This window comes from Coturnix japonica, unplaced genomic scaffold (assembly GCF_054131305.1).
Source record: "Coturnix japonica strain WE unplaced genomic scaffold, WE-NBRP24 Scf085, whole genome shotgun sequence".
Lineage (NCBI taxonomy): Eukaryota > Metazoa > Chordata > Aves > Galliformes > Phasianidae > Coturnix > Coturnix japonica.
Genome location: NW_028188988.1, coordinates 1 through 12,566, shown reverse-complemented (window position 1 = coordinate 12,566; position 12,566 = coordinate 1). Strand labels below are relative to the sequence as shown.

General features: G+C 57.2%; 2 protein-coding genes across 3 annotated transcripts in view; both read right to left on the bottom strand.

Annotated features, from left to right (window-relative positions):
* LOC107307545 (alpha-actinin-4-like) overlaps positions 1 to 9,325 on the bottom strand; it is a gene marked incomplete at its 3' end in the record, with an annotated part of 43,515 nt that extends 34,190 nt beyond the window's left edge. Inside the window, exon 1 of the mRNA XM_085534553.1 lies at positions 9,152 to 9,325. Within this exon, the coding sequence (XP_085390679.1) occupies positions 9,152 to 9,292 (141 nt within the window). The remainder of the gene's footprint in view (positions 1 to 9,151) is intronic.
* Positions 9,326 to 10,063: 738 nt separating this feature from the next.
* On the bottom strand, positions 10,064 to 12,525 carry EIF3K (eukaryotic translation initiation factor 3 subunit K). Of its 2 annotated transcripts, XM_085534537.1 has the most exons (5): positions 12,369 to 12,525; positions 12,198 to 12,275; positions 11,086 to 11,211; positions 10,300 to 10,346; positions 10,064 to 10,255 (listed from the first exon to the last, which is right to left on the bottom strand). In XM_085534537.1, the coding sequence occupies exons 1-4, from the start codon at positions 12,415 to 12,417 to the stop codon at positions 10,315 to 10,317; spliced, it is 285 nt and encodes a 94-aa protein (XP_085390663.1). In that variant the 5' UTR covers positions 12,418 to 12,525; the 3' UTR covers positions 10,064 to 10,255; positions 10,300 to 10,314. The 2 variants fall into 2 exon arrangements, with proteins under 2 accessions (XP_085390663.1, XP_085390662.1); XM_085534536.1 differs by having other exon boundaries at positions 10,064 to 10,346.
* Positions 12,526 to 12,566: the final 41 nt, after the last annotated feature.

The window sequence follows — 12,566 nt, the reverse complement described above, 5'->3', positions numbered from 1 at the left end:
TATGGGATATGGGATCCTATATGGGATATGGGACCCTATATGGGATCCTATATGGGAGATGGGATCCTATATGGGATATGGGATCCTATATGGGATATGGGATCCTATATGGGACCCTATATGGGATATGGGATCCTATATGGGATATGGGATCCTATATGGGATCCTATATGGGATATGGGATCCTATATGGGATCCTATATGGGATCCTATATGGGATATGGGACCCTATATGGGATATGGGATCCTATATGGGATATGGGACCCTATATGGGATATGGGATCCTATATGGGATCCTATATGGGATATGGGACCCTATATGGGATATAGGATCCTATATGGGATATGGGATCCTATATGGGATCCTATATGGGATATGGGATCCCAGCTGGTGTTCCTATATGGGATATGGGATCCTATAGGGAATATGGGATCCTATATGGGATATGGGATCCTATATGGGATATAGGATCCCAGCTGGTGCTCCTATATGGGATATAGGATCCTATATGGGATATGGGATCCGATATGGGATCCCAGCTGGTCTCCTATATGGGATATAGGATCCTATATGGGATATGGGATCCCAGCTGGTCTCCTATATGGGATATAGGATCCTATAAGGGATATATGGATCCCAGCTGGTGCTCCTATATGGGATATAGGATCCTACATGGGATATGGGATCCCAGCTGGTCTCCTATATGGGCTATAGGATCCTATAGGGGATATAGGATCCCAGCTGCCATTCCTATATGGGATATAGGATCCTATAGGGGATATAGGATCCCAGCTGCCATACCTATATGCGATATAGGATCCTATATGTGCTATAGGATCCTATAGGGGAAGCCTTGATGTGATACTGGCTGTTGTCCAAGGCAGAAACCAGGTTGGATGATAAAGGGGTGAGTCAGGGCACAGGGCAGACCCACATTCTATGGGGCGGACCCACATTCTATGGGGCACAGGCTGCCCCGAAGCATTGCTCATTAACACACCCGCATTAACCACTCATTAACGAGCCTCATTAGCAGCCTTAAGGACACCCAGTGTGTTCCTATTCATTCCAAACCCCATTAATTAGAGCAGAAAAGATCCTTAAGCTCTTATAGGGCCACATCCTGACCCCATATGTGTATATAGGGCCGCATCCTGACCCTATATGTGTCTATGGGGCCATATCCTGATCCTATATGTGTCTATGGGGCCACATCCTGACCCTATATGTGTATATAGGGCCATATCCTGACCCTATATGTGTCTATGGGGCCATATCCTGACCCTATATGTGTATATAGGGCCACATCCTGACCCTATATGTGTATATAGGGCCGCATCCTGACCCTATGTGTGTCTATGGGGCCACATCCTGACCCTATATGTGTCTATGGGGCCACATCCTGACCCTATATGTGTCTATGGGGCCACATCCTGACCCTATATGTGTATATAGGGCCACATCCTGACCCTATATGTGTCTATGGGGCCACATCCTGACCCTATATGTGTCTATGGGGCCATATCCTGACCCTATATGTGTCTATGGGGCCACATCCTGACCCTATATGTGTATATAGAGCCATAATCCTGACCCTATATGTATCTATGGGGCCACATCCTGACCCTATATGTGTCTATGGGGCCACATCCTGACCCTATATGTGTATATAGGGCCGCATCCTGACCCTATATGTGTCTATGGGGCCACATCCTGACCCTATGTGTGTCTATGGGGCCGCATCCTGACCCTATGTGTGTCTATGGGGCCATATCCTGACCCTATATGTGTCTATGGGGCCACATCCTGACCCTATATGTGTATATAGGGCCACATCCTGACCCTATATGTGTATATAGGGCCATATCCTGACCCTATATGTGTCTATGGGGCCGCATCCTGACCCTATACCTGTCTATGGGGCCACATCCTGACCCTATATGTGTCTATGGGGCCGCATCCTGACCCTATTAGCGTTTATAGGGCGGATGTTGCTGTTCCTTTAAGCACATATTTGGGATTCCAGGCCTGGGATGGGGCTGGTTCCAAGCAGTGGGATGGACACAGCTGCCCCATAAGGGCCCTATATAAAAAAGCTGCCCCTATTTGGCTTCTTTATATGGGAAAATGGACTCGTAGGATTCATAAGGGGGTGAAGGGGCGACCCTAAAACCCCAAAGCTGCCCCATTGCTGGCCCTAGGACCCCAAAGTCACCCCAATGCTGGACCTAGGACCCCAAAGCTGCCCCAATGCCAGCCCTAGGACCCCAATGCTGACCCTAGGACCCCAAACCCACTCCAATGCCAGCCCTAGGACCCCAAAGACCCCCTAGGACCCCAAAGCCACCCCAATGCTGGCCCTAGGACCCCAAAGCCCCTCTAGGACCCCAAAAATGCCTAAATGCTGACCCTAAAACCCCAAAGCCCCCCTAGGACCCCAAAGCCACCCCAATGCTGACCCTAGGACCCCAAACCCACCCTAATGCCAGCCCTAAAACCCCAATGCCAGCCCTGGGACCCCATAGCTGACCCTAGGACCCCATAGCCACCCCAATGCTGACCCTACAAACCCAAAGCCCCCCTAGGACCCCAAAGCCACCCCGATGCCAGCCCTAAAACCCCAATGCCAGCCCTGGGACCACAAAGCTGCCCCTAGGACCCCAAAGCCGGCCCTATGACCCCAAAACCACCCCAATACTGGCCCTAAGACCCCAAAGACACCCCTAGGACCCCAAAGCCCCCCTAGGACCCCAAAGCCACCCCACTGCCAGCCCTACAACCCCAAAGCTGCCCTTAGGACCCCAAAGCTGTCCCAATGCCGGCCCTAGGACCCCAATGCTGGCCCTAGGACCCCAAAGCTGCCCCAATGCTGACCCTACAACCCCAAAGCCCCCCTAGGACCCCAAAGCCACCCCGATGCCAGCCCTGGGACCCCAAAGCTGCCCCTAGGACCCCAAAGCCGCCCCAATGCCAGCCCTAAAACCCCAATGCCAGCCCTGGGACCCCAAAGCCGGCCCTATGACCCCAAAACCACCCCAATACTGGCCCTAAGACCCCAAAGACACCCCTAGGACCCCAAAGCCCCCATAGGACCCCAAAGCCACCCCACTGCCGGCCCTAGGACCCCAATGCTGGCCCTAGGACCCCAAAGCTGCCCCAATGCTGACCCTACAACCCCAAAGCCCCCCTAGGACCCCAAAGCCACCCCAATGTTGGCCCTAGGACCCCAATGCTGCCCCACTGCCAGCCCTAGGACCCCAAAGCCACCCCGATGCCAGCCCTAGGACCCCAATGCCAGCCCAAAGCTGCCCCTAGGACCCCAAAGTCACCCCACTGCCGGCCCTAGGACCCTAAAGCCACCCCAAAGCTGCCCCTAGGACCCCAAAGCTGCCCCTAGGACCCCAATACCAGCCCTAGGACCCCAAAGCCACCCCAATGCCAGCCCTAGGACCCCAATGCCAGCCCAAAGCTGCCCCTAGGACCCCAAAGTCGCCCCACTGCCGGCCCTAGGACCCTAAAGCCACCCCAAAGCTGCCCCTAAGACCCCAATACCAGCCCTAGGACCCCAAAGCCACCCCAAAGCCGGCCCTAAACCCCACAGCGTGTCTGCCATCCCCCATCCCACCCCAATGTTGGCTCCCAGCCCCATATAACCAGCCATAAACAGGCGGTGCCAGCCTCACCCCACAGCTGTGCCAGGCAATGGGGCAGGGATGGGGCCGGCTTTAGGGTGACGCCCCACGTCCCGCCCCATAGCGTCACTGCAGCCATAGGGCACCCCATAGACAGCCCTGAGCCTCCATAGGGGCCATGGTACAGCCTATAGGGCACGGGAAGGATATAGGGTGGTTATAGACCCCGTAGTAGGGTTATGGGATCCCCCATAGAGGACATAAAGGCTATAGGGTGGCTATAGGGTGGCCATAGGGTAGGGTTCCAACCCCATAATAGAGCTATAGGAACCCCCAGAGTGGACATGAAGGCTATAGGGTGATTATAAGGTAGGGTTCCAACCCCATAATAGGGCTATAGGGACCCCCATAGCAGACACGAAGACTATAGGGTGGCTATAGGGCAGCTATAGGGTGGGGTTCCAGCCCTATAACAAGGCTATGGGATCCCATAGTGGACATAAAGGCTATAGGGTGGCTATAGGGCAGCTATAGGGCAGGGTTCCAACCCCATAACAGGGTTATGGGATCCCCCATAGCAGACATGAAGGCTGTAGGGTAGCTATAGGGTGGCTATAGGGTGGCTATAGGGTAGGTTTCCAGCCCTATAACAGAGTTATGGGATCCCCTATAGCAGACATGAAGGCTATAGGGTAGCTATAGGGAGGCTATAGGGTGGCTATAGGGTGATTATAGGGTGACTATAGGGCAGGATTCCAGCCCTATAACAGGGTTATAGGATCCCCTATAGCAGACATGAAGGCTGTAGGGTAGCTATGGGGTGACTATAGGGTGATTATAGGGTGACTATAGGGTAGGTTTCCAGCCCTATAACAGGGTTATGGGATCCCCTATAGCAGACATGAAGGCTATAGGGTAGCTATAGGGTGGCTATAGGGTGATTATAGGGTGACTATAGGGCAGGGTTCCAGCCCTATAACAGCTCTATGGGATCCCCTATAGCAACCACGACTCTTCCCCCTCCCAAAGCCCTCAGTCCCTTCTTCCTCCCTCCCTCATTAAACCCCAATTAAACCAAAGCCATTAATTAAACCAAACCAACGGTCACCGGTGACTCTCCCCCCCCCGATCCCATACAGTTATAGGGTCAGTGCTGGGATATAGGGGCAGTGCTGGGATATAGGGGCAGTGCTGGGATATAGGGTCAGTGCTGGGATATAGGGGCAGTGCTGGGATATAGGGGCAGTGCTGGGATATAGGGGCAGTGCTGGGATATAGGGTCGGTGCTGGGATATAGGGGCGGTGCTGGGATATAGGGGCAGTGCTGGGATATAGGGGCAGTGCTGGGATATAGGGTCGGTGCTGGGATATAGGGTCGGTGCTGGGATATAGGGGCAGTGCTGGGATATAGGGTCGGTGCTGGGATATAGGGTCGGTGCTGGGATATAGGGTCGGTGCTGGGATATAGGGTCGGTGCTGGGATATAGGGTCGGTGCTGGGATATAGGGTCAGTGCTGGGATATAGGGGCGGTGCTGGGATATAGGGTCGGTGCTGGGATATAGGGGCAGTGCTGGGATATAGGGGCAGTGCTGGGATATAGGGGCAGTGCTGGGATATAGGGTCGGTGCTGGGATATAGGGTCGGTGCTGGGATATAGGGTCGGTGCTGGGATATAGGGTCGGTGCTGGGATATAGGGGCAGTGCTGGGATATAGGGGCAGTGCTGGGATATAGGGTCGGTGCTGGGATATAGGGGCAGTGCTGGGATATAGGGTCGGTGCTGGGATATAGGGTCGGTGCTGGGATATAGGGGCAGTGCTGGGATATAGGGTCGGTGCTGGGATATAGGGTCGGTGCTGGGATATAGGGTCGGTGCTGGGATATAGGGTCGGTGCTGGGATATAGGGTCGGTGCTGGGATATAGGGTCAGTGCTGGGATATAGGGGCGGTGCTGGGATATAGGGTCGGTGCTGGGATATAGGGGCAGTGCTGGGATATAGGGGCAGTGCTGGGATATAGGGGCAGTGCTGGGATATAGGGTCGGTGCTGGGATATAGGGTCGGTGCTGGGATATAGGGTCGGTGCTGGGATATAGGGTCGGTGCTGGGATATAGGGGCAGTGCTGGGATATAGGGGCAGTGCTGGGATATAGGGTCGGTGCTGGGATATAGGGGCAGTGCTGGGATATAGGGTCGGTGCTGGGATATAGGGTCGGTGCTGGGATATAGGGTCGGTGCTGGGATATAGGGGCAGTGCTGGGATATAGGGTCGGTGCTGGGATATAGGGGCAGTGCTGGGATATAGGGTCGGTGCTGGGATATGGGGGCAGTGCTGGGATATAGGGTCGGTGCTGGGATATAGGGGCAGTGCTGGGATATAGGGTCGGTGCTGGGATATGGGGGCAGTGCTGGGATATAGGGTCGGTGCTGGGATATAGGGGCAGAGCTGGGATATAGGGGCAGTGCTGGGATATAGGGTCAGTGCTGGGATATAGGGGTCAGTGCTGGGATATAGGGTCGGTGCTGGGATATAGGGGCAGTGCTGGGATATAGGGTCGGTGCTGGGATATAGGGGCAGTGCTGGGATATAGGGTCGGTGCTGGGATATAGGGTCGGTGCTGGGATATAGGGTCGGTGCTGGGATATAGGGGCAGTGCTGGGATATAGGGGCAGTGCTGGGATATAGGGGCAGTGCTGGGATATAGGGTCGGTGCTGGGATATAGGGGCGGTGCTGGGATATGGGGGCAGTGCTGGGATATAGGGTCGGTGCTGGGATATAGGGTCGGTGCTGGGATATAGGGGCAGTGCTGGGATATAGGGGCAGTGCTGGGATATAGGGGCAGTGCTGGGATATAGGGGCAGTGCTGGGATATAGGGGCGGTGCTGGGATATAGGGGCGGTGCTGGGATATGGGGGCAGTGCTGGGATATAGGGTCGGTGCTGGGATATAGGGGCAGTGCTGGGATATAGGGTCGGTGCTGGGATATAGGGTCGGTGCTGGGATATAGGGTCGGTGCTGGGATATAGGGGCAGTGCTGGGATATAGGGGCAGTGCTGGGATATAGGGTCGGTGCTGGGATATAGGGGCAGTGCTGGGATATAGGGTCGGTGCTGGGATATAGGGTCGGTGCTGGGATATAGGGGCAGTGCTGGGATATAGGGTCGGTGCTGGGATATAGGGTCGGTGCTGGGATATAGGGTCGGTGCTGGGATATAGGGTCGGTGCTGGGATATAGGGTCGGTGCTGGGATATAGGGTCAGTGCTGGGATATAGGGGCGGTGCTGGGATATAGGGTCGGTGCTGGGATATAGGGGCAGTGCTGGGATATAGGGGCAGTGCTGGGATATAGGGGCAGTGCTGGGATATAGGGTCGGTGCTGGGATATAGGGTCGGTGCTGGGATATAGGGTCGGTGCTGGGATATAGGGTCGGTGCTGGGATATAGGGGCAGTGCTGGGATATAGGGGCAGTGCTGGGATATAGGGTCGGTGCTGGGATATAGGGGCAGTGCTGGGATATAGGGTCGGTGCTGGGATATAGGGTCGGTGCTGGGATATAGGGTCGGTGCTGGGATATAGGGGCAGTGCTGGGATATAGGGTCGGTGCTGGGATATAGGGGCAGTGCTGGGATATAGGGTCGGTGCTGGGATATGGGGGCAGTGCTGGGATATAGGGTCGGTGCTGGGATATAGGGGCAGTGCTGGGATATAGGGTCGGTGCTGGGATATGGGGGCAGTGCTGGGATATAGGGTCGGTGCTGGGATATAGGGGCAGAGCTGGGATATAGGGGCAGTGCTGGGATATAGGGTCAGTGCTGGGATATAGGGGTCAGTGCTGGGATATAGGGTCGGTGCTGGGATATAGGGGCAGTGCTGGGATATAGGGTCGGTGCTGGGATATAGGGGCAGTGCTGGGATATAGGGTCGGTGCTGGGATATAGGGTCGGTGCTGGGATATAGGGTCGGTGCTGGGATATAGGGGCAGTGCTGGGATATAGGGGCAGTGCTGGGATATAGGGGCAGTGCTGGGATATAGGGTCGGTGCTGGGATATAGGGGCGGTGCTGGGATATGGGGGCAGTGCTGGGATATAGGGTCGGTGCTGGGATATAGGGTCGGTGCTGGGATATAGGGGCAGTGCTGGGATATAGGGGCAGTGCTGGGATATAGGGGCAGTGCTGGGATATAGGGGCAGTGCTGGGATATAGGGGCGGTGCTGGGATATAGGGGCGGTGCTGGGATATGGGGGCAGTGCTGGGATATAGGGTCGGTGCTGGGATATAGGGGCAGTGCTGGGATATAGGGCTGCCCTTCCTCCCCCCCCTCCTCCTCTTCCTCCCCCCCCCTTGTTGCCCTTTAGTCCCGTTGTTGTATTTCCCCATTCCTGAGCATGGGGCGGATCTTCCTCCCCCCCCCCCCTTAAAAAACAACACTTATAAAGCTTTAAAGGGCCGGGGAATGAAGCCCCCCCCCCCCCCCCCAAATAACAGCCCCCCCCCCAAACAACAGCCCCCCCCCAAAACAACACCCCCCCCCCCCCAAACAACACTATAAAGCACCAGGGAATGAAACCAAATCAGAGCCCCCCCCCCCCCAGACAACAGCCCCCCACCTCAACAGCAGCCCCCCCCCCCCAGGACCCCTCTATACCCACCCAGGACCAGCCCCCCCCCCCACCTCAGAGCTCTATTACCCCCCCCCCCCCAACTCAAGACCCCTCAGGACCCCCCCCCCCCCCCACCTAAGAGCTCCATTAGCTTCATTAGCCCACCCACCCCCCAACTCAAGACCCCCCACCCCCCAACTCAGAGCTCAATTACCTCCGCCCCCCCCCCACTCAGGACCCCTATGTACCCCCTCAGAACCAGCCCCCCCCACCACCTCAGCCCCCCATTAACCCCCCCCCAACTCAAGACCCCTACGTACCCCCACAGAACCAGCCCCCCCCCCAACTAAGAGCCCCATTAGCTCCATTATACCCCCCCACCCCAACTCAAGACCCCTCTGTACCCCCTCATAAACCCCCCCCCCCCCACTCAGGACCCCTCTGTACTCCCTCAGGACCCCCCCCCCAACCTAAGAGCCCCATTAGCTCCATTACCCCCCCCCCAAACTCAAGACCCCTCAGGACCAGACCCCCCCATTACCCCCGTCCCCCAACCCAGGACCCCTCTGTTTCCCCTCATACCCCCCCCCACGTCCCAGTCTCTCACCCCCTCACCCCCCTCATCCCCCCCCCACCTCTCTACTACCCCCAGCCCCCCCTTAACCCCCCCCCCCCCCTCAGCTCTCTCTCCCCCCAGCTCCCCAACCACCCCCCGACTCCTCAGGACCCCCCCCAAGCCTCCCCTCCCCCATAGACCCCCAGGGCCAACACTGCGGCCTAGTGCGGCCTACTGAAGCCTACCGAGGCCTAGTGCGGCCTAGTGCGGCCTACTCAGGCCTACCGAGGCCTCACCGACCCCCGGCGCCCCCTCCCCACCCTCCCCCCAGTCCTCCATCCCCCCTTCGGGCCTTACCTTCCTCTGTTGCTTCTCCCAGGCCGGATCGAGCAGCAGATCCCGATCCCAATCGTCCTCCTGGGCCATATAATCCCCGTTGGTCCCCGGCCCGTTCCCTCCATAGGAGTAAGGCTGCCCGGCGCTGTGATAATCCACCATGGCCGCTCCGTTCGGCTCCGCTCCCAACACTGCGCCCTCACGCACTGCGCATGCGCGACGCGCCCTTGCCAGGCCACGCCCACTCCGCGCCAAGCCACGCCCATATCACGCCAGGCCACGCCCACTTCGGCCTCTCCCCTTGTTAATATTCATGAGGTAGGCGGAGTGTGCGCCCCATCCCAGCTCTTAATTAGCATAGACACGCCCATTCCGTTCCAGGCCACGCCCATTCCCGCCCCTCCCCTTGTTAATATTCATGAGGTGTAGTTGATCCTACGCCCCGCCCCCATCTTAGTATTAATTAGCATAGACACGCCCACTCCGCGCCAGGCCATGCCCACTCGGACTATCCCCTTGTTAATATTCATGAGGTGGCCTGATCCCGCGCCCCATCCATCACATTAACGTTAATTAGAATAGACACGCCCACTACACGCACAGACCACGCCCCCTTGTTAATATTAATGAGGTGTGCTGATCACGAGCCCCGCCCCCTTATTAACATTAATTACCATACACACACACTATAGGCTCTAAAACGAGCCGTCACGTGACCCTCCCCCATAATTAAGCAATTAACGAGCTCTATTAATCACGATGTATTTAATGAACCCACCCAACGTCGGCACCTCATACAGGTTCATTAATATTAATGAACCCCATCAAGGACCCCAACCACCCCATCGTATTAATATTAATGAGCCCTCGTACCCGCCCACCCACGTGGACCAATCAATAGCCAATTAACAGCCGGCTTGCTAACCCTCCTCATTAATATACATAACAGCCCATTCATTTAATATGCATAATTACAACATGAATATTCATGAGCACCCCCCCCCCAGGTGGTGCTCCCACCCCAGTCAGCACACAGCACAATAGAAGTTTCTCTTTTACTTTCAGCCAATTAAAACCCGCTGTGTTAATGAGGATGATGTTAATGAGGATATGTTAATGAGGATGATGTTAATGAGGACGATGTTAATGAGGATATGTTAATGAGGATGGAGGGGGGGGGGTGTTCAGAGCGAGGAGGCCATGATGCTGGAGACACCTGCAGGAAGATATGGGGGGGGGGGGGGGGGTCAGCAACCGCCCCATAAGTGCCCCCCCCCACCCCACTCCAACACCCCCATAAATGCCCCCCCACTTTAACACCCCCCATTAGTGCCCCCCCAACACCCCCTATAAGTGTCCCCCCCACTCCATCACCCCCCATAAGCGCCCCCCCCAATCCAATGCCCCCTAAGTGCCCCCCCATAAGTGCCCTCCCCACTCTAACGCCCCCCATAAACGCCCCCCCCTCAAATCCCCCCCACTTTAACACCCCCATAAACGACCCCCCCCCACCCTGACGCCCCCCATAAGTGCCCCCCCAATCCAATGTCCCCCATAAGTGCCCCCCCCTCTAACACCCCCCATAAACTTCCCCCCCCAAACCCCCCCACTCCAACGCCCCCATAAACGTCCCCCCCCACCCTGACACCCCCCATAAGTGCCCCCCCCCACACTCTAACGCCCCCATAAGTGCCCCCCCCATAAACACCCCCCCCTCAAATCCCCCCCACTTTAACACCCCCGTCCCCCCTCAACGCCCCCCATAAGTGCCCCCCCACTCCAATGTCCCCCATAAGTGCCCCCCCACACACTCTAACGCCCCCATAAGTGCCCCCCCCATAAACGCCCCCCCCCTCAAATCCCCCCCACTCCAACACCCCTATAAACGTCCCCCCCCTACCCTGACGCCCCCCATAAGTGCCCCCCCCCCCCCTCAAATCCCCCCCCAGACCCACTGTCGAAGTCGATCTTCTCCACGATGTTCTTGGGTTTGATGCTCTCCTCCTGGTTACAGATGAACACTTTGCCCGGCTCCGGCTCCGTCCACCCGTATTTGCTCATCCAAACCTTCAGCTGGGACTCTAAATTGGGGGGGGGGGGGCACAGAATAACACTGAACCCCCCTATAACCCCCCTCTATACCCCCCTCTATTACCCCCCATGCCCCTCTACCCCCCCATCTCCCTCTATAACCTCTTATACCAACCCCATCCCCCTCTATACCCTCCTATGCCCCCCCAAACCCCCCACTCCCCTCCATCCCCCTCCTATACCCCCCCATATCCCCCCCAACACCACCCTCTATACCCCCAAATCCCCCCACCCCCCTCTATAACCCCCCAAAGCCCCTCTATACCCCCCACCACCTTCTATACCCCCATACCCCCCACTCCCCTCTATTCCCCCCCCCGCCCCCCTCTATACCCCCACTCCCCTCTATTCCCCCCCGCCCCCCTCTTCCCCCCCCACCCCCTTCTATACCCCCCATACCCCTTTCTATACCCCCCCAGCCCCCTCCTATGCCCCCCCATATCCCCCCCACCCCCTCTATAACCCCCCAAAGCCCCCTCTATACCATCCCAACCCCTTCTATACCCCCCATACCCCCCACTCCCCTCTATTCCCCTCTGCTCCCTCTATACCCCCCACCCCCTTCTATACCCCCCATACCCCTTTCTATACCCCCCCAGTCCCCTCCTATGCCCCCCCATACCCCCCACCCCCTTCTATACCCCCCCATACCTCCCCACTCCCCTCTATTCCCCCCCTGCCCCCTTCTATACCCCCCCCATACCCCCCCACTCTCCTCCATTTCCCCCCCACCTCTCTCTATACCCCCCCATACCCCCCCCCCACTCCCCTATATCCCCCCCCCACCTCTCTACCCCCCATATCCCCCCCACCCCCCCCAATACCCACAAAAGCCCCCTCTATACCCCCCATACCCACCCCCACTCCCCTATATCCCCCCCCCACACCCCCCCCAATACCCCCCTCTATACCCCCCCATACCCCCCCCACTCCTATATCCCCACCCCCAATACCCCCCTCTATAGCCCCCCCATACCTGACAGGTCCCCCAGCATCTCAGCCAGCAGCCAGCGGTCGATGTGTTGGTAGGTGATTCCCACCACGTGGCAAATGACTGCAGGGAGAAACCTGGCTCAGTCCCTACCCCCCCCCCCCCCCCCCAAAGACCCCTCCCCCCCTAAAAGACCCCCCCCAAAATCCCCCTCACATTTCCGGACGGAGTCCTCAAATCCAGCAATGCCATCCAACAGCTCCATGTTCTCATCTAGAGCTTGCTATGGGGCGAGAGCACCGTTAGAGACCCTATAGACCATTAATATCATCATCCCCATAGGGCCAATGACCCTATAGACCATTAATATCACCATCCTCATAGAGCCAATGACCCTATAGACCATTAACATCC

Coding starts and splice junctions, on each gene's coding strand:
- EIF3K (XM_085534536.1), bottom strand. CDS start 12,417: ATGGAGCTGTTGGATGGCATTGCTGGATTTGAGGACTCCGTCCGGAAA. Junction 12,276..12,368: donor TGAGGACTCCGTCCGGAAAT/GTGAGGGGGATT, acceptor TTCTCCCTGCAG/TCATTTGCCACGTGGTGGGA. Junction 11,212..12,197: donor GATGCTGGGGGACCTGTCAG/GTATGGGGGGGC, acceptor CCCCCAATTTAG/AGTCCCAGCTGAAGGTTTGG.